A 21166-nucleotide genomic window follows, 5' to 3' on the forward strand; every position below is an offset into this window, starting at 1 on the left:
GGGATCAGCAGCACCCCTTGTCGCCCACTATTCCACATCGGTGGGTTTAGAGACACAAGCTGCTCTATACGCAATCTTCGATGGATTTCTACCAGTGTTTGTCCTTAGGCAGTCATGAAAAGAATAAAAGCACGTTGGTCCTACTTGGACGCACTTGGTAATAGCGACGCCATAGTTCACGTTCCTGCCTTTACCACACGCACGCCGGAAAGACACGACGGCCGCACTGCTATTCGCTTGCCTACGTGTCGCTGCTTACAAATCCGCTTAGGAGTTGTGTTACGTTGCATATACGCTACAACAGCGCCCACAAGTGGGAACGTTTTGATCTCCCCTTATACTAGAATTATGAATCTGGAACGAGTGTAATGCTCTTATACACTCTGTGCTATTTCCTTCATGGATTAAACTATCACCATGTACTTTGTTTCCATTGTAGAGCTGCAGCATCTAAGTTGGTACTCATTTGGAAGAAGTGTCCACAGTTCGTGATCTTGCTGTAGCGTTCTCGCTTCCCGCGCACAGTGTCCTGGGTTCGATTCCTGGCGGGGTTAGGGATTTTCCCTGCCTCGAGATGACTGGGTGTTGTTGTGTCGTCATCATCATCATCATCATCATCATCATTCATGCCCATTACGGTCGGAGGAAGGCAATGGCAAACCACCTCCGCTAGGACCTTGCCTAGTAGGCGGTGCGGGTCTCCCGCATCTTCCCCTATGCTCCTCGGAGTATGGGACCCCATCATCATCACCATCATCACTGTCCTGTTATGGCAAGGCGCGCTGTTCCCCATTGCTACTTTCATTCATACGCTTAGTAAGTTAGCTTCGTTTAGCTACGAGTGAGGTGGTGTAAAGTGCGACATGCTTGATCGGAAACGAGTGATTTGGAGTAATGAATCACGCTGTACCCTATGGAAATTCGGTGGATGAATTTGGGTTTTGCGAATCCCTGCAGAACGTCACCTGCCATCATGTGTAGTGCCAAAAGTGAAGTACGGAGGAGGTGACGTTATGGTATGGGGATCTTTTTCGTGTTTAAGACCTAGTCCGCTTATTGCACTTAAGGAAATGCAAAATGCGGAAGGGTATCAACACATTTTACAGCATTGTGCACCGCTTGAAGTAGATGAACAGTTCGGACATGATTGTTTTTATCAGCATGGCAATGCGTTCAGTTCACAAACCGGGCAGTGGTTTGTGGACGTCCGCATTCCCGTAAAAGGCTGGCCTGCCCAGAGTCCCAACCTGAAACCAATAAAATATTTTTGGAATGAGTTACAACGTAGATTTGCTCCAGACCCCACCGTCCACCTTCTTTGGTTTTGGCTCTTGAGAAAGACTGGGCTTCAGACATCGACGCCTCTTTCAAAATGTCCCCAGCGGAGTTGACGCTGTGATAAATACAATGGTTTGACACATCTCATATCACTGTCCACCAATAAGGATCCGGATGCTTTTGATCAGGTTGTCCACGTTAGATCAACGTTTCTACAGTAGCAAGTGCGCAAGGAATTCAACACAAAATAGTATCCTCATGAATTCACATTTTCAAAAATGTGTTCACATTGTCATGTTGGACTACCTGGTTGGACAAAATGACACGCATTTACTCTTAGTTAATGACATAAAGATGCTACAAGTAATTGTCGTCATGGTCTTCAATCAGAATACTGGTCCTCTTCGTCTTCGAATAACTACTTCAACCTACATCCTTCAGGGTCTGCTTGCTGTATACATCTCTTGATCTCCCTCTACGATTTTTACACCCCCCCCCCCCCCACCCCTACGCTTCCCTCCAGTACTAAAACTGCGATCCCTCGCTGTCTCAGAATGTGTCCTGTCAACTGAGCCCTTCTTTTTGTCCAGTTGTGCCACAAATTTTTAGTCTCCCCAGTTATACTCAGTACCTCCTTAAGAGTTACGAGATCGTCCCACCTAATCTTCAACATTCGAAAGCTTCTATTCTCTTTTTGTTTAAACTGTTTATCGTACATGTTTCACTTACATTCATGATAACATTCCTTACAAATACTTTCAGAAAAGACTTCCTAACCGTTAAATGTATATTCAATGTTAACAAATTTATCTTCTTCAGAAATGCTTTTCTTGTCGCTGCCAGTCTACATTTCATATCCTGTGTACGTGGGCCATCATAATTTTTTTTGTGCCCAAAGAGCAAAACTCATCTACTGCTTTAACTGTCTCGTTTCCTAATCTGATTCCCTTAGCATCACCTGATTTAATTCGACTAATTCCATTATCCTTGTTTTGCTTTTGTTGACTTTCATCTTACATCCTCCTCTAAAGACCCTGTCCATTCCGTTCAGCTGCTCTTCCAAGTCCTTCCTGTCTCTGATAGAATTACAATGTCATCGACAAACCTCACAGTTTTTTTTTCTTCTCCCTGAACTTTAATTCCTTCTCCAAATTTTTCTTTGGTTTCCTTTACTTACTGTTAAATGTGCAGATTGAATAATATCGAGGATAGGCTACAACCCTGTCTCACTCCCTTCTCAATCACTGTTTCCCTTTCACGTCCTTCGACTCTTATGATTCCCGTCTGGTTTCTGGACAAGCTGTAAATAGCCCTTCGCTCCCTGTACCTTTAGAACTTCAAAGAGAGTATTCCAATCAACATTGTCAAAAGCTTTCTCTAAGTTTATAAATGCTAAAAACGTAATTTTTTCTTTCCTTAATCTGTCTTCTAAGGTAAGTTATACGGTCAGTATTGCATCAGTGTTCCTAGATTTCTCTGGAATCCAGACTGATCTTCCCAGAGGTCGGCTTCCACCAGTTTTTCCATCCTTCTGCAAACAATTCCCGTTAGTATTTTGCAACCATAACTTACTTAAGTGATAGGCAATTTTTTACACCTGTCAGCAACTTGTTTCTGTGGAATTGGAATCTTTGTGTGTGTGTGTGTGTGTGTGTGTGTGTGTGTGTGTGTGTGTGTGTGTGTGGGTGGGTGGGTGTTTCGCCTGTCTCGTAGATCTTGCACAGCAGATGGAAGAGTTTTGTCATGGCTGGGTCTGTTCTGAAAGAATGCCGTCTGCTCCTGGGTCCTTGTTTCGACTTAGATCTTCCAGAGCTCTGTTATGTTCATCTTGAAATGTCGTATCTCCCGTCTCATCTTCATCTACATCCACTTTCCTTTCTATAATTTTGCCTTCAAATTCATCTCCGTTGTATAGAGCCTCTAGATACTCCTTCCACCTTTCAGCTTTCCCTCTTTGCTGTGGCTTAAAGGTTAGAAATGAGAATCTAACAAAGTAACTTTCTTTGTGAGAGATAGTACACATTTTATCTGCGAGCTGGTATTTTATCCCGAGTAAGGCATGACACACACAGAGCCAGATATGAAGTAGTGTTTGTGCAGTACCGACAGGACAGTATAGGTGATCATTTTTATATTTTTTTTTACTTCTCTGTAACGTATTCATGGTTTTATGTTGTAGTATAAACCGGTGACTGTTGGAGAGTATAACGCTGTGAATGACCGACTCCTAGACCAGCAGATTTATGAGAGATCTGCCGCAGTTGCCCAAAAAAGCTAAACTTCTATCAAGGGAAGACCTTGGACACATTTAGCTCATATTTCACCGATTACTTTTGCGATTTTTTTTTTTTACCACGTAACTGTCGCCACACACAGTTTTTGAGAGAACCACCCCTAAGATTCATGGGGCGCAGTCAACTCAAAATTGACCGCATCGGCAGATAAGTGAAAATTGGGCATTTTCATTATCATTCAAGGGGTCCGCAAACTCATATGTTCCGAGATATGTAGGAAAAAAGTTTTAAGACTACCATTTATGTTCCATACAGGCCACGCGCCGCTTGCCTAGCGACCTAAGCAAATGGCTGGGGGCGGAGGACATGTGTTAAATTTCTGCATCCATAAAAATGAAGTTAAGGCCGAATGCACATGAGGAACGAGTACAGTCACAATAACGTTGACTGGTGAGCGTACCATTTTCAGACTTGATCAGTACGCTCATGCAACATTATGCCTCCCCACACCAAAACACACAGATCACCAAAATGATGTTGTAGGACAATGCTGGACGCACACTCATGGAGAGAGGTGGGACCCCCAAATATTTGAAGAAGGTACACTTATCAGTCAGTGTTGTTGTGACACTGTTCTTCTTCCCCACGTGTGTCTCTTCTGGGGTGCATTCAGCCCTAACTTCGCTTTTGCGGATGACAATGCACGAATGCATCAAAAGGCGCAAGTGGAGGAGCTCTTGCAAACAGAGGATATTCGGCGAATGGACTGATCAGCCCGTTCAAACGATTTAAATCCCACTGAACAAGTGTGGGATGCGGTGGGCAGACATATTGCGGCACCTCCACATGTATCGACATGCACCTCCACATGCCTCCAACAGATGTCAACTCCATTGCTGGAGCAATTGAATGTTCTACTATAAGAACTCCTTAGCACCCTTTCAGCTATCATAGGAGGACATTGCAGAAAATTCTGTGCCATCTGTGTTCTCACACCCTGTTAAGAAACTTGTCCCACCACTTGTAATGGCCAGGGGACCATCATGAACCGTGATGACTTCAGCGAAATTGTTGTTTGAATAAAAGTGTCATTTTTGTTCATCTCATTGCGTATTTCTTTTTTCTTGAAGTTACTTTCTGTGCTCTATTGCAGCAGTTCTTTCTATTTTCAGTCAAAATTTTATAAAGCTATGTTACTTGGCAATGACATATCGTGCGTCAGTTACTTCCTTCCTTTTTACTTATGCACATGAGTGTACAATATAAAAAGTCTTGAGCTAAATTAAGTTTCTCCAAGTAATAAGTTATCGAAATTATTGCGCTATTTCTGTCAAAGCCATGATGATTGAACTTTTGTGTCGCAGACAGTTTCCTTCCTCACTTTCCTCTTTTTATTAGAGAGAGAGAGAGAGAGAGAGAGAGAGAGAGAGAGAGAGAGAGAGAGAGAGAGAGAGAGAGAGAGAGCTAGCACTGGACTGTTTCACCGAAATTGTATATTTTAAAATCCACTATTAAAAAGTCAGTAAAAATCTGGATTGTCTCCCTTACACCCACCTTCGGCAATGACTTAAGATCTGGCTAAATCATTAACTGGTAACACAATTTTAAACGATATTAAAAGCCCTGAACATGCACAAGGCTATATTATGCACAGTTAACACATGCTGTGCACCACACACTACAAGTTGAAGGGTATTAAAGGCAGACGAGATGTACAAGCTATCATCTGTTAGAATATGATAAGTACCTGGTTAAAGTTATTGAACCATTGAACATGTAATAGGGAACTTCAGCATTTGACAATGCTAAATATACTTAGGGATCATAACTAATCATTTAAGAGACAAGTCAAGGTGGCAGACTAATTTTGTCAATAAGAGTATATTAATGGTGACAGGTAAAGCTTATCACAGTATCTTTCTATGTAGCAGTTTGTAGCAAAAGCCTACAAAACTGGATTCTACTGCACAACTGAGTAAGAAAACAATTAGACTGTACAGTAGACACAGCTACTTTCCTGAATAGCTCTGTCATGGTAACATTCTGTTTGACATGCTACAGTCCCACGAAGTAAAATAGCCAATTACATTTAGTGGTTATAATTTTCCTTGAATTTAAATTTGAATTAAAAGCAGCTATTTTAGATGTTTTCCTCACTTTAATGACAGAACTATTTCACCAATAAAAAATTACCACCCTGAGCACATCTTCAGATTCAAATAATTAACTACTTCTTCTTTTCAGGTGTTACAAACTGTGTACTTCACAATATGTGTCATCAATGATCTCATTGGAACAAATGACTCTCATCCTAAGAAGACGCCATTCATTCGGAGTCTGAGAGATTTTATTCAGGCGTCTTTGGCTTTCCCACTCTCAACTGTAAGTAAATCATTGCATAATCTCTAGTATATTACTGATAACATTTGTTGCATTTAAGACATTGTGGAGGCTATGGAGTTGAGTTTTTTTATTAAGGAAAATTTAGCATGTATAATTTCAGCTTGCCATTAGACTGACGGTGACATACAGAAAAGGATTTCAAGCTTTTTAAACCAATGGTAACTTTGTTCAAAGAAAATGAGAAGATACAGAGGAAAAGATACTTTTTTAGAAAGTAAACTGGAGTGTAAACAAACATTCTTGATAAAGTGATATCAGACAGAATGAAACGGATGTTAATAATGGAATGGTACTGTGGGATCTGGCATGATGGTGAAGAGTGCAGTCTACAAGGAAATTTAGAGCTTCATACTCTTTTTTGTGATCATGATAAGAAGTAATCTACCTACAGTGCTTAAGACAAAGATGCAGTCTTTTGTCCCTACTTCTTAGAATCAATTATGGAAGTAAAAGGAAGGTACAAGATGGTGTTAAAATAAAAGGTGAAAAGATATCAATGAAAAGATTCCCTGATGACATTTTATCCTCAATGAAAGTGAGGTACTACTACATGATGTGCTGAATGGAATGAACATTCTAATGGGTATAGAATACGTATTGAGAGTAAATCAAAGAAAGATAAAAGCTGTGAGAAATAGCAGAAATGAGTACTGCAAGGAATTTAACATTACAATTGGTGGTTATGAAGCATATGAACTTAAGGAATTTTGCTACCTGTGCAGCAAAGTAGCACATGACAGGTAGAGCAAGAAGGACATAAGAAACAGACTAGCACTGGAAAAAAAAAGCATTTCTGGCCAAAAGAAGTCTATTAGTCAGGCCCAGATCTGGGAACGGGGGAGAGGGAAGGCAGGAGGGTGGGGTGGGGCAAACCAGGATATCTGCCCCAGGCAGCAATTTCAGGGGTGCCAAATTCATATTCTTGAAGAAAAAAACCTTTTTCCACAGAGTGCCTAGCATACAATGCATGTATTCATATGATTTTGAAACGCATCCCTGTTGGTTTTTAAGCATTTTTTAATACATTCTAAGAGATTTCTGAATGAATAATAGGTTGATTTTTGAATGTGATGTCTCTGTTAGGGGAATCCCTGTCGCATGTAGAAATTAAAAAAACTTTCCCACAGACAAAAGAGATGAGCTGAATAAACCCAAATGGGTGAATGCCAATTGCTATTTGTTATTGTCTTTGATTAGGTTTGTGAATGATTAGCATTTTTATAATTATTAACAAATCCATAGATTCAGACTACCAGAGTGGAAATAAATGACTAACAGGAACAGTAGGTAAGAAAGATGACATGATATTGTCTCTGTGTAACCAAGAAAATTAAATTTTGACAGAATATTTTTGTCAGATTGTTACACTACTATGGTCCACTATAAAGTTTTTACCCCAGTTCAGAAATATTGTAGTTCTGAGGCTTAAATTGAGGAAGAAATTTCTGAGGATGTACATTTGGAGCACAGCATTGCATGGTAGGAAGACTGGAACAGAAGAGAATTGAAGCATTCAGGATGTGGTGCCACAGAAGAATGTTGAAAATTAAGTGGACTGATAAGGTAAGGAGTGAGGAGGTTCTCTGCAAAATTGATGAGGAAAGGAATATGTGGAAAGCACTGACAAGAAAGGGGGACAGCATGGTAGGACATCTGTTAAGACATTACAGAATAACTTCCATGGTACTAGAGGGAGCTGTACTGTAGAGGGTAAAAACTGTAGAGGAAGACAGAGATTGGAATACATCCAGCAAATAATTGGGGGCATAAGCTGCAAATGCTACTCTGAGATGAAGAGGTTGGCACTAGAGAGGAATGTTTGCTGGGCTGCATCAAACCAGTCAGAAGATTTTTTTAAATGGTCAAACAAGGATGATGTGGGAATTAGCTGCAGCCTCTGGAGTGACCATCCAAGCATTTGACTTAAGATACTTAAGGGAATGCCAGAATACTTGAATCAGGGTAGGAGGATAGCTTGGTGAGTCACATGTAATATAGACTTTAGTACCAAGGCTGCAATGGAACAAAGGTGGTAAAAGGAAGAAAGAACTCAAGCAAATGGTAAACTGACATGAAAAACAAATAAGACAAAAAGGTCTTAATAATAGATCATGAAAGCAAGAACAAAATCACCTTTTCTTTGTCCTCTGCCCATTGCTTAGTAGTTTAGAATCTAGTAGTGTCTCAGTCTACAGGCGTTTTGCACATATGATTCTACTACTATGCACAAGTATATACTTTATTATAGTATACACTTTATTTTATTATGAATAATTTGAATTTTTGTACAAGTTATAGCACTGTACATGAATTGTGTGTTGATCTACCAGGTCAGAACTATTTGCTACAATTTCTTATAAATATATGTGTGTTATTACTGAACTTAACACCAATTTAAATAGTCAATTTTTGTGTATTTTTAAGTAAGTATGATAGCTGTATATGAGAAGCTTGGTTATTGTTAATGATAGATCATATATGCAAGATTAGTTTTTGAATGCTACTTACCTTGTGATTTCTCTTCTAGTTTGTATGCTTGACTTTCTGGAGCCTATATGCAATTGACAGAGAACTAGTTTTTCCAAAAGCAGCAGATACATTTTTTCCATGGTGGCTCAATCATGTAATGCATTCCAACATATTAGTATTCTCACTGTTGGAGACAGTTGCTACATATCACAAGTATCCATCAAGATCAAAATGTTTGCTTGGTCTTGCAGTTTTCACAATTGTTTATCTTATATGGTAAGTAAGGATTACAGTATCATGTAGCTTTTATTTATCTTTAATAAGTTCACACTTACAGTACATTAAAACTGCATATGTTTGGAAATAATGTGCTTTTTACAGTGTTCTTACTGCAAATACTGAATTTGTATATTTTCAGGGTGCACATAATTTACTACCTCTCAGGTGAATGGGTCTATCCAGTACTAAGTGTCCTAAATGTTGCCCAGAGAATAGTATTTTTCCTCATACTGATGCTCTTATTTTTTGGGCTCTATTTCCTGGGAGAGGTACTCAACAATAAAGTATGGGGTAAGTAACAAAACATTTTCTTTAAAATCAAGATTTGAATCTGTCAGGTTAGCCATCCAAAATACAGGATACTTCAGAATGAACATATTTGAAGCGTTCATTACAGTAAACATAGATTTATAAATAAAACATCAAATGAAACTGCAATTTGATTTTTCTTACAAGAGCCAGATAGATCAGATGGTAGGTAGCAGAGGCACATACTAGATTCTTTATGAACCACCAAAAGTAAAAATCAAAAGGCTTCAGATTGTGCAAGTCTTGAAAAACAAGCTGTCATCTACCCCCTTTGAGACCAATTCAGCAGTTGAGTACAGCTCTGTTCAACCAATTATGTACTGAGGTACGCTGGTGAGGTGGTGCACCATCATGCTGCCACATAAAGTTCTGTGTTTCAGCTTCTTAAAATTGAGGAAAGAGCCATAGTTCTAAACATAAACATACAGTTGCTTCACCAAAAAAGAAAGACCCATAAACTTTCTGCCAGGATATGGCACAAAAAACATTCAATTCAGGGGAGTATCATGGGAACTGTACCATCTCTGGGCTTTAGCCGACCCTCAGTTGCGCACAGTGTTTGCTCACATTTTCACTTAGATGAAATACTGCTTTATCACGGAAGATGTCACGATCCAAAAAAATTATCATGCAGAAACATTTTGTTTGCAATGATGACCACGTAAATTGTAGTCTGTAGGCATTCGTGTTTGTAACAACTGCAAACAATAAAGACATAATTTTAAGTGTCTCCTTAAGTCACCACATAGACATCACTGGAATGGCTAATTCATGGCTAGCCTTCTGAACAAATTTCTTGGGGTTACACGTGAGACTATCACTAATTCAACACATTCGTCCATCACTCGTGGTCATTGAACACTCTCCCCTTTGCACACAGGCGTAAAAACAAAACTTTTTGAATTGGTCTTTCATTTGATGTATTATTTACAATTTCAGATTGAATGTGATAAATGCTGAAAAGCTTTATAAATTGTACATTTATTCTGAAACACCCTATGCTTCATATTATTCATGGACATGGTTAGACTGGCTTTTTGAAATGTGGAACTGGTTGTGAATAAATCCAAATGATTTTTGTCAACAAGCAAGGAGAGAGAATCATTTCCTCTTTATGTACTAAGTCTGCAATATCTTGTCTTTATTTAATAATGCTCCAGTTTTGGTGAAAATGATGTAGAGTTGGGGGTAGAGGATAATCTGTTTGAATGATAGAATGAAGGAATCATTTTTTTGTTCATTGATTTTTAATAATTATAGTTCCTTGAAAGGTCTGCTAAGACATCGAAAGGTGTACTGGTGAATAGTCTGACCCCAGTAGCTGAGTGGTCGGTACAACAGAATGTCAATCCTAAGGGCCCGGGTTCGATTCCCAGCTGGGTTGGAGATTTTCTCCGCTCAGGAACTGGGTGTTGTGTTGTCCTAATCATCATCATTTCATCCCCATCGACACGCAAGTTGCCAAAGTGACGTCAAATCGAAAGACTTTCACCCGGCAAACTGTCTACCCGACGGGAGGCCCTAGTCACATGACATTTACATTTTTTTACTGGTGAATAAGAAAGGTGGTTGATTGTGTAACAGGCCGTCATTAGATGATTGTCTTCTGGGTAGGAGTATTACTGTTGGGTGTCCCACATAAAACTGGTACACCTTATGTACCAGTTTATCATCTCTAGTCTAATTGACAGTGAAGTGGCACCACTGTCTTGAAATGCCCTTGGTCACCACTTCAAACATCTCTTATAAACAGGTAACTACATGTTTTTTAACTTCACTAATATCTATTCTTTTTTAGTTAGTTCATCGTTACTTGAATCTTGGGTGTGGGACATAATGGTTTTATGAGGGATCCCCTGTATACAACAGTAATCTATATTGCATATTATTCCCTTAGTTATTGCATGCAAAGTACATCTGAGAAATGAGGAAAGAACATGATTGCGTAAGGGACAAACATTTTAAAATGAACTTCTCATAGAAAGTGTTGAAGACTTTTTATTTACAAAAATATTTTCACAAACAGCTGGGATGTGTAGCTCTCTAAGATGTACAGTAATTAGCTGCACTTGCATAGACTTTTGGTGTTAGCAACTGGCTATAAATAAAATGTGCTGTATGAATGTTATATCTGTTTATGGTTGCGACAATGGATAGAAACAGTTTTTTTTTTTTAATTAAGTGTAATAATCTTGCACGCTGTGTAAAGTCAAATGGCACTCGGTATTCTTGGGGCTCACATCCATCACATTCACTTCTTCCTTAATGATGAAGGTAATTGTAATATGCTGAAGCACTCGAGAACTAGGCTCGAATCAAGGCACAGCTGTCCTATTCCCAGACTTATATAACACTGCGACAGAATAACAGATGTTTTGAATATAACTCTTTGTGTTAGTTATTGTAACAGAGAAACCCAGTGTTTTAACTAACTCTTCCTTTGCTACTTGGTAGAATAATTTTATATTTAATGTAACTGCAAAATGCACTACTATTTAGCTTTGCAACAGTCAGTTTCCCATTTTTAGCCTGAGTATGAAGCATGTGTATCTTATTTCAAAATATCAATATAATGGAAGGAAACATTCCACGTGGGAAAAATTATATATAAAAACAAAGATGAGGTGACTTACCGAACGAAAGCGCTGGCAGGTCGATAGACACACAAACAAACACAAACATACACACAAAATTCAAGCTTTCGCAACGAACTGTTGCCTCATCAGGAAAGAGGGAAGGAGAGGGAAAGACGAAAGGAAGTGGGTTTTAAGGGAGAGGGTAAGGAGTCATTCCAATCCCGGGAGCGGAAAGACTTACCTTAGGGGGAAAAAAGGACAGGTATACACTCGCACACACGCACATATCCATCCACACATACAGACACAAGCAGACATATTTAAAGACAAAGAGTTTGGGCAGAGATGTCAGTCGAGGCAGAAGTGTAGAGGCAAAGAAGTTGTTGAAAGACAGGTGAGGTATGAGTGGCGGCAACTTGAAATTAGCGGAGATTGAGGCCTGGCGGATGACGAGAAGAGAGGATATACTGAAGGGCAAGTTCCCATCTCCGGAGTTCGGATAGGTTGGTGTTGGTGGGAAGTATCCAGATAACCCGGACGGTGTAACACTGTGCCAAGATGTGCTGGCTGTGCACCAAGGCATGTTTAGCCACAGGGTGATCCTCATTACCAACAAACACTGTCTGTCTGTGTCCATTCATGCGAATGGACAGTTTGTTGCTGGTCATTCCCACATAGAATGCATCACAGTGTAGGCAGGTCAGTTGGTAAATCACGTGGGTGCTTTCACACGTGGCTCTGCCTTTGATCGTGTACACCTTCCGGGTTACAGGACTGGAGTAGGTGGTGGTGGGAGGGTGCATGGGACAGGTTTTGCATCGGGGGTGGTTACAAGGATAGGAGCCAGAGGGTAGGGAGGGAGGTTTGGGGATTTCATAGGGATGAACTAACAGGTTACGAAGGTTAGGTGGACGGCGGAAAGACACTCTTGGCGGAGTGGGGAGGATTTAATGAAGGATGGATCTCATTTCAGGGCAGGATTTGAGGAAGTCGTATCCCTGCTGGTGAGCCACATTCAGAGTCTGGTCCAGTCCCGGAAAGTATCCTGTCACAAGTGGGGCACTTTTGTGGTTCTTCTGTGGGGGATTCTGGGTTTGAGGGGACGAGGAAGTGGCTCTGGTTATTTGCTTCTGTACCAGGTCGGGAGCGTAGTTGCGGGATGCGAAAGCTGTTTTCAGGTTGTTGGTGTAATGATACAGGGATTCTGGACTGGAGCAGATTTGTTTGCCACGAAGACCTAGGCTGTAGGGAAGGGACCGTTTGATGTGGAATGGGTGGCAGCTGTCATAATGGAGGTACTGTTGCTTGTTGGTGGGTTTGATGTGGACGGACGTGTGAAGTTGGCCATTGGACAGGTGGAGGTCAACGTCAAGGAAAGTGGCATGGGATTTGGAGTAGGACCAGGTGAATCTGATGGAACCAAAGGAGTTGAGGTTGGAGAGGAAATTCTGGAGTTCTTCTTCACTGTGAGTCCAGATCATGAAGATGTCATCAATAAATCTGTACCAAACTTTGGGTTGGCAGACTTGGGTAACCAAGAAGGCTTCCTCTAAGTGACCCATGAATAGGTTGGCGTACAAGGGGGCCATCCTGGTACCCATGGCTGTTCCCTTTAATTGTTGGTATGTCTGGCCTTCAAAAGTGAAGAAGTTGTGGGTCAGGATGAAGCTGGCTAAGGTAATGAGGAAAGAGGTTTTAGGTAGGGTGGCAGGTGATCGGCATGAAAGGAAATGCTCCATCGCAGCGAGGCCCTGGACGTGCGGAATATTCGTGTATAAGGACGTGGCATCAATGGTTACAAGGATGGTTTCCGGGGGTAACAGATTGGGTAAGGATTCCAGGCATTCAAGGAAGTGGTTGGTGTCTTTGATGAAGGATGGGAGACTGCATGTAATGGGTTGAAGGTGTTGATCTACGTAGGCAGAGATACGTTCTGTGGGGGCTTGGTAACCAGCTACAATGGGGCGGCCGGGATGATTGGGTTTGTGGATTTTAGGAAGAAGGTAGAAGGTAGGGGTGCGGGGTGTCGGTGGGGTCAGGAGGTTGATGGAGTCAGGTGAAAGGTTTTGCAGGGGGCCTAAGGTTCTGAGGATTCCTTGAAGCTCCGCCTGGACATCGGGAATGGGGTTACCTTGGCAAACTTTGTATGTGGTGTTGTCTGAAAGCTGACGCAGTCCCTCAGCCACATACTCCCGACGATCAAGTACCACGGTCGTGGAACCCTTGTCCGCCGAAAGAATGACAATGGATCGGTCAGCCTTCAGATCACGGATAGCCTGGGCTTCAGCAGTGGTGATGTTGGGTGTAGAATTAAGGTTTTTTAAGAAGGATTGAGATGCAAGGCTGGAAGTCAGAAATTCCTGGAAGGTTTGGAGAGGGTGATTTTGAGGAAGAGGAGGTGGGTCCCGCTGTGACGGAGGACGGAACTGTTCCAGGCAGGGTTCAATTTGGATGGTGTCTTGAGGAGTCGGATCATTAGGAGTAGGATTAGGATCATTTTTCTTCGTGGCAAAGTAATACTTCCAGCAGAGAGTACGAGTGTAGGACAGTAAATCTTTGACGAGGGCTGTTTGGTTGAATCTGGGAGTGGGGCTGAAGGTGAGGCCTTTGGATAGGACAGAGGTTTCGGATTGGGAGAGAGGTTTGGAGGAAAGGTTAACTACTGAATTAGGGTGTTGTGGTTCCAGATTGTGTTGATCGGAATTTTGAGGTTTTGGAGGGAGTGGAGCTGGAAGTGGGAGATTGAGTAGATGGGAGAGACTGGGTTTGTGTGCAATGAGAGGAGGTTGAGGTTTGCTGGAAAGGTTGTGAAGGGTGAGTGAGTTGCCTTTCCGGAGGTGGGAAACCAGGAGATTGGATAGTTTTTTGAGGTGGAGGGTGGCATGCTGTTCTAATTTACGGTTGGCCTGTAAGAGGATGCTCTGAACAGCCGGTGTGGATGTGTGAGAGGAAAGATTAAGGACTTTTATTAAGGATAGGAGTTGACGGGTGTGTTCATTGGCTGAGTTGATGTGTAGGTGAAGGATTAGGTGGGTGAGGGCAATGGATTGTTCAGTTTGGAACTGGTATAGGGACTGATGGAAGGAAGGGTTGCAGCCAGAGATGGGAACTTTAAGTGTGAGGCCTTTGGGGGTGATGCCAAATGTCAGACAAGCCTGAGAAAATAGAATATGGGAGTGTAATCTGGCTAGGGCGAAGGCATGTTTGCGGAGGGAATGTAAATAAAACTTAATGGGGTCGTTGTGGGGGTGTTGTGAGGGTGACATGGTATTAGAAGGTGGAAAGTGTAACATGAGGTGAAATGAAAACGAAAATAAAAATATATGGGGAGAGATAAAGGTGAACTGGAAAAGTAACTGGAGATCTGGAATGAAAAAAGGCGAAAAGGTGTTGGTTACAGCTGGGCTATGTTGGACTTGGGTTGGTAGACAACCTCTGTCCTATCCAAAGGCCTCACCTTCAGCCCCACTCCCAGATTCAACCAAACAGCCCTCGTCAAAGATTTACTGTCCTACACTCGTACTCTCTGCTGGAAGTATCACTTTGCCACGAAGAAAAATGATCCTAATCCTACTCCTAATGATCCGACTCCTCAAGACACCATCCAAATTGAACCCTGCCTGGAACAGTTCCGTCCTCCGTCACAGCGGGACCCACCTCCTCTTCCTCAAAATCACCCTCTCCAAACCTTCCAGGAATTTCTGACTTCCAGCCTTGCATCTCAATCCTTCTTAAAAAACCTTAATTCTACACCCAACATCACCACTGCTGAAGCCCAGGCTATCCGTGATCTGAAGGCTGACCGATCCATTGTCATTCTTTCGGCGGACAAGGGTTCCACGACCGTGGTACTTGATCGTCGGGAGTATGTGGCTGAGGGACTGCGTCAGCTTTCAGACAACACCACATACAAAGTTTGCCAAGGTAACCCCATTCCCGATGTCCAGGCGGAGCTTCAAGGAATCCTCAGAACCTTAGGCCCCCTGCAAAACCTTTCACCTGACTCCATCAACCTCCTGACCCCACCGACACCCCGCACCCCTACCTTCTACCTTCTTCCTAAAATCCACAAACCCAATCATCCCGGCCGCCCCATTGTAGCTGGTTACCAAGCCCCCACAGAACGTATCTCTGCCTACGTAGATCAACACCTTCAACCCATTACATGCAGTCTCCCATCCTTCATCAAAGACACCAACCACTTCCTTGAATGCCTGGAATCCTTACCCAATCTGTTACCCCCGGAAACCATCCTTGTAACCATTGATGCCACGTCCTTATACACGAATATTCCGCACGTCCAGGGCCTCGCTGCGATGGAGCATTTCCTTTCATGCCGATCACCTGCCACCCTACCTAAAACCTCTTTCCTCATTACCTTAGCCAGCTTCATCCTGACCCACAACTTCTTCACTTTTGAAGGCCAGACATACCAACAATTAAAGGGAACAGCCATGGGTACCAGGATGGCCCCCTTGTATGCCAACCTATTCATGGGTCACTTAGAGGAAGCCTTCTTGGTTACCCAAGTCTGCCAACCCAAAGTTTGGTACAGATTTATTGATGACATCTTCATGATCTGGACTCACAGTGAAGAAGAACTCCAGAATTTCCTCTCCAACCTCAACTCCTTTGGTTCCATCAGATTCACCTGGTCCTACTCCAAATCCCATGCCACTTTCCTTGACATTGACCTCCACCTGTCCAATGGCCAACTTCACACGTCTGTCCACATCAAACCCACCAACAAGCAACAGTACTTCCATTATGACAGCTGCCACCCATTCCACATCAAACGGTCCCTTCCCTACAGCCTAGGTCTTCGTGGCAAACGAATCTGCTCCAGTCCGGAATCCCTGTATCATTACACCAACAACCTGAAAACAGCTTTCGCATCCCGCAACTACCCTCCTGACCTGGTACAGAAGCAAATAACCAGAGCCACTTCCTCGTCCCCTCAAACCCAGAATCCCCCACAGAAGAACCACAAAAGTGCCCCACTTGTGACAGGATACTTTCCGGGACTGGACCAGACTCTGAATGTGGCTCTCCAGCAGGGATACGACTTCCTCAAATCCTGCCCTGAAATGAGATCCATCCTTCATGAAATCCTCCCCACTCCGCCAAGAGTGTCTTTCCGCCGTCCACCTAACCTTCGTAACCTGTTAGTTCATCCCTATGAAATCCCCAAACCTCCCTCCCTACCCTCTGGCTCCTATCCTTGTAACCACCCCCGATGCAAAACCTGTCCCATGCACCCTCCCACCACCACCTACTCCAGTCCTGTAACCCGGAAGGTGTACACGATCAAAGGCAGAGCCACGTGTGAAAGCACCCACGTGATTTACCAACTGACCTGCCTACACTGTGATGCATTCTATGTGGGAATGACCAGCAACAAACTGTCCATTCGCATGAATGGACACAGACAGACAGTGTTTGTTGGTAATGAGGATCACCCTGTGGCTAAACATGCCTTGGTGCACAGCCAGCACATCTTGGCACAGTGTTACACCGTCCGGGTTATCTGGATACTTCCCACCAACACCAACCTATCCGAACTCCGGAGATGGGAACTTGCCCTTCAGTATATCCTCTCTTCTCGTCATCCGCCAGGCCTCAATCTCCGCTAATTTCAAGTTGCCGCCACTCATACCTCACCTGTCTTTCAACAACTTCTTTGCCTCTACACTTCTGCCTCAACTGACATCTCTGCCCAAACTCTTTGTCTTTAAATATGTCTGCTTGTGTCTGTATGTGTGGATGGATATGTGCATGTGTGCGAGTGTATACCTGTCCTTTTTTCCCCCTAAGGTAAGTCTTTCCGCTCCCGGGATTGGAATGACTCCTTACCCTCTCCCTTAAAACCCACTTCCTTTCGTCTTTCCCTCTCCTTCCCTCTTTCCTGATGAGGCAACAGTTTGTTGCGAAAGCTTGAATTTTGTGTGTATGTTTGTGTTTGTTTGTGTGTCTGTCGACCTGCCAGCGCTTTCGTTCGGTAAGTCACCTCATCTTTGTTTTTATATATTATTTCAAAATATGTTACATGAAAAGTGTGTTTAATATGTAAAGAAGTCTACATTTTCTGCTATCGTCTGTGAAATTAAAACTTAGGTGACAGAATGTTTGAGATAATGGAACTGATTCAGGAGTGAAGAGTTTTGGTTTAGTGTGTTCTTGAAAGTACTTAAAGTGAGAGGATGGTTGCTTTGAGAAGGCTGATGCTGACGTCATTCCCCATTCTTGTCCAGTCTGAGCTGGGAGACATTTATGATCATCTTGTCATTGTTGGGATGCTATTCTACTTGGTAGGGTCAGAGTTTTTATTTCACCAATGAAATATGACATTAAGCTTAAATATTTTATGGGTTAGGTTAGTGGTGTTTAACGTCCCGTCGACAACGAGGTCATTAGAGACGGAGCGCAAGCTCGCGTTAGGGATGGATGGGGAAGGAAATCGGCCGTGCCCTTTCAAAGGAGCCATCCCGGCATTTGCCTGAAACGATTTAGGGAAATCACGGAAAACCTAAATCAGGATGGCCGGAGACGGGATTGAACCGTCGTCCTCCCGAATGCGAGTCTAAATATTTTATGGTTTCTGATTTAGCAGAAAGAGTAATTCTCATAGAGTACATCATTGCAAATAAAACAAAGGGCTAGATAATTCCAGATGTACGGCATGCTATAACAAACATCAGTCAGTGTAAATAAAATATGAACAGGCAGCTCTCATTAAAATTTAACTTCCCTGTAAATCATACCATTTGTTTTAAAACATTTGCTGTGTACTGTTTGTAACTGAAGGACTGAACATGGTAGTTTCCTGAAATTAAGTGTAATTCATGTAGCCTACCATTAAATTTGGGGTAAGTAAGAGAGAGAGGCATGTGCAGCTATGGGTAGATTATTACAGTGAACCATCACTACTGGCTAATGTCCCTGTGATAGTGCTGATCCTAAGCAGAAACAAGGAACTCTCTTTAGTGCCCATCACTTTCATGCTATACTTTATGTATTTTAAAAGGTGGACAGACAGTTCCGAATTTCATTAAATTATTTATTTCAGCCTTAAGTCAATCTAGTAATGACGTACCATGAGCTCAAAACTGGTATTGATACTATTTGTGTAAGCTCAGGATGAACTGTAAGATAAAAAAAATCACTTTTGAGGTTTTAAGACAGAATAACTATCTGTGCATGCATAATTATCTTCGTGATAAACATCAAATCTGTCATTGTCAATCTTCAATGTATGTTTTTCTGACATTAATATACCATGTCTGTATTGTTTTCAGTCTCTTTATTAAATTTTTATCAAATGGGTTTCTGTGAAATTATGCAAATAAAATTCTCACTGTTGATAGAACTTCTAAAAAATGCCTGTAAGTCATTAGTTTTCAATCTGTTTTTCAGAAAGTGAGGTTGCAGAAGGTCAGAAGACAAGAAAAATGAAGAAAAAATAACCTTGGCAGCTTAACCACATTGTCTCCATTTCATCATCTCGTCAATGTTCAAAATATCATCATCAAAATACTTAATTTTGTACTGTTGAACATACTGAGAAATAAAATGTATTGTTATTTTTCATCCTTAATATTTAAGGGTGTACTATTATACATAAATTGTTACTGACAATAGAATTAGAGAAAACTGAAAAAAGCCTGTTGGCACGTAAACTGTAAACACGAAGGAAAGGAAAGCACTGGGACAAAGTCTGACTTGACTTGCAGTTGTTTCAGTTGTAGAAATTTGATCAATTTTAACATACTGGATCTTTCGAGCAAAACAATTTAAAGAGAGCCAAAATGTGACAATCATATCAACAACAGTAGCATGTTTATAGACATATGTAAAATAATAATAATTTTTTGAAATACGAGCAAATATGTGCTTTTTACTTAGCCTGATAGCATCTTATAATTAATTGATAATGAAATGTTTTAAAGCAATTGTCAGATGGTTACTGCTACCACTTCTAATTTACATAAAAACAGTTGCAAAAAGTATTTGTTCCAAAACTTCTAATGCTACAATACTTACTACTGTACAAAACAGTATTTGGCCTGTGAAAAACTCAGTTATTAAAAATAAAAGTCTTACTAAAGCTTGTGATTATTTTTTATTACTTCTGTTAATGTAAAAGAAAAGTTTTATACAGTGTGAGCATTAAATTTCACATCAAAAATCTGTCTTACACACATGTACAACATTTATATCTCTCACATATTACTAAACTACACTTATAAACTTCCCTTTACTTTATAACAGCCATGCTGTGAGATGAAGAAAATACAGTTGGCATATGGCTTTGGTTATCAGGCAAAGGAAATTACTTTTTCTATATAATAAAATTGTTTGTTCTTCTGACAGTTCCAATGCAATTATTCGCATTAAAGACTAGGCTTATACTGATGGAAGTGCATACCTGTATCAATGTTTGTAAAAGTTAAGAGAAAATTTTTAAAAAGATATGAAATAAAACTTCTAGATACTGCATATAGAAACTATTTACACTTTCAGAATGTCTTCAGTATTATTTAAACTGCACTTGTGATTACAGAGTGAGGAACGTAACTACCAACACTTTCTCCCACTGAAATGGTTGCACAACACAAATTTACTGAAGTATTATCTTTGGTAGTTGACCTGCCTAATCATCATATAAGGCATTGTGTTAAGAGGGTAAGATTAAGAAGTACTGGAGTGTGAAAGCCCAAACATGTGAAATTTGAAAAAATAACTAGGTCAAAGAACATTTGCAGGACGAAAGTAGTAAATTGCACAATGTTGTAATTAACTCCATGTTTTTTAGTATTCTGCATTTATAGAGAACATTTCTGGGGTGTGATTTGCTTGGGCCTGAGTCCATACCTCTTATTTTTCCATGAAATTCTGAGTCTACAATGATGCTGAGGTAAAATTCTTGAAAGAGTACCAGTTTACATTTTAAAATAGAGAGGTTAAGAGCACATTTTATGGTGATCCATAAGAGAGACAGTGCATTAAACTTCTAGGGTTGACTGATGAAGCTATAGATCAGTTTGAATTCCTGGTTTAGTCTAACTTCAAACTATTAAATACATTTACTTCTCACTGTTTGGGAAATATTATATATATATAATATATTGCAGAAGAACATAGGTCAACACTCAGATAGTACTGGGTTGGTATGAGATAGATAATAAAAAAGAAACAAGGAATGCAAATTGGAACTTGGGTACTCTGAGGAAGTCCTTTCAACAAGTCATGATATCTAATTTACAAACCTCTTATTTTGCAGCAAATTCAAACATTTGTTCCAAACAGTACCTGAAGCTTACCTCACAGAATAATGCACGTTAATCGTATAAACTGTGAGTACACAGTGTGTCCTTCTCAAGTTGATTTGCACCACCATTTGCCTCCAGAACAGTAAGCATTGCGGCCTGTTGGTGGTTGAACTCACCGCCCAATCATCTTTGTGTAGATCTTCAGGGTCAGCGAACTCCCAGCATGATGCTGGTCATTAATCACAATCCCAGTGCCAGACTGACATATTAAGACTTGATTAACAATGCAAATCAGCTTAACTTCTGTCATCCTAGCCTGAAAAATGAAATTAATGTTTTTGAGGGCAGT

General features: G+C 41.2%; 1 protein-coding gene across 2 annotated transcripts in view; it reads left to right on the forward strand.

Moving 5' to 3' along the window:
- LOC126456838 (androgen-induced gene 1 protein-like) overlaps positions 1 to 19735 on the forward strand; it is a 212364-nt gene extending 192629 nt beyond the window's left edge. For both annotated transcript variants that reach the window (XM_050092646.1, XM_050092647.1), the window contains exons 2-5: positions 5757 to 5894; positions 8443 to 8660; positions 8803 to 8954; positions 18962 to 19735. In XM_050092646.1, coding sequence (XP_049948603.1) covers positions 5757 to 5894; positions 8443 to 8660; positions 8803 to 8954; positions 18962 to 19011 — 558 coding nt within the window. In that variant the 3' untranslated portion in view covers positions 19012 to 19735. The remainder of the gene's footprint in view (positions 1 to 5756; positions 5895 to 8442; positions 8661 to 8802; positions 8955 to 18961) is intronic.
- The last annotated feature ends 1431 nt before the right edge of the window (positions 19736 to 21166 follow it).

The sequence above is a fragment of the Schistocerca serialis genome, chromosome 2, assembly GCF_023864345.2.
Source record: "Schistocerca serialis cubense isolate TAMUIC-IGC-003099 chromosome 2, iqSchSeri2.2, whole genome shotgun sequence".
Classification (NCBI taxonomy): domain Eukaryota; kingdom Metazoa; phylum Arthropoda; class Insecta; order Orthoptera; family Acrididae; genus Schistocerca; species Schistocerca serialis.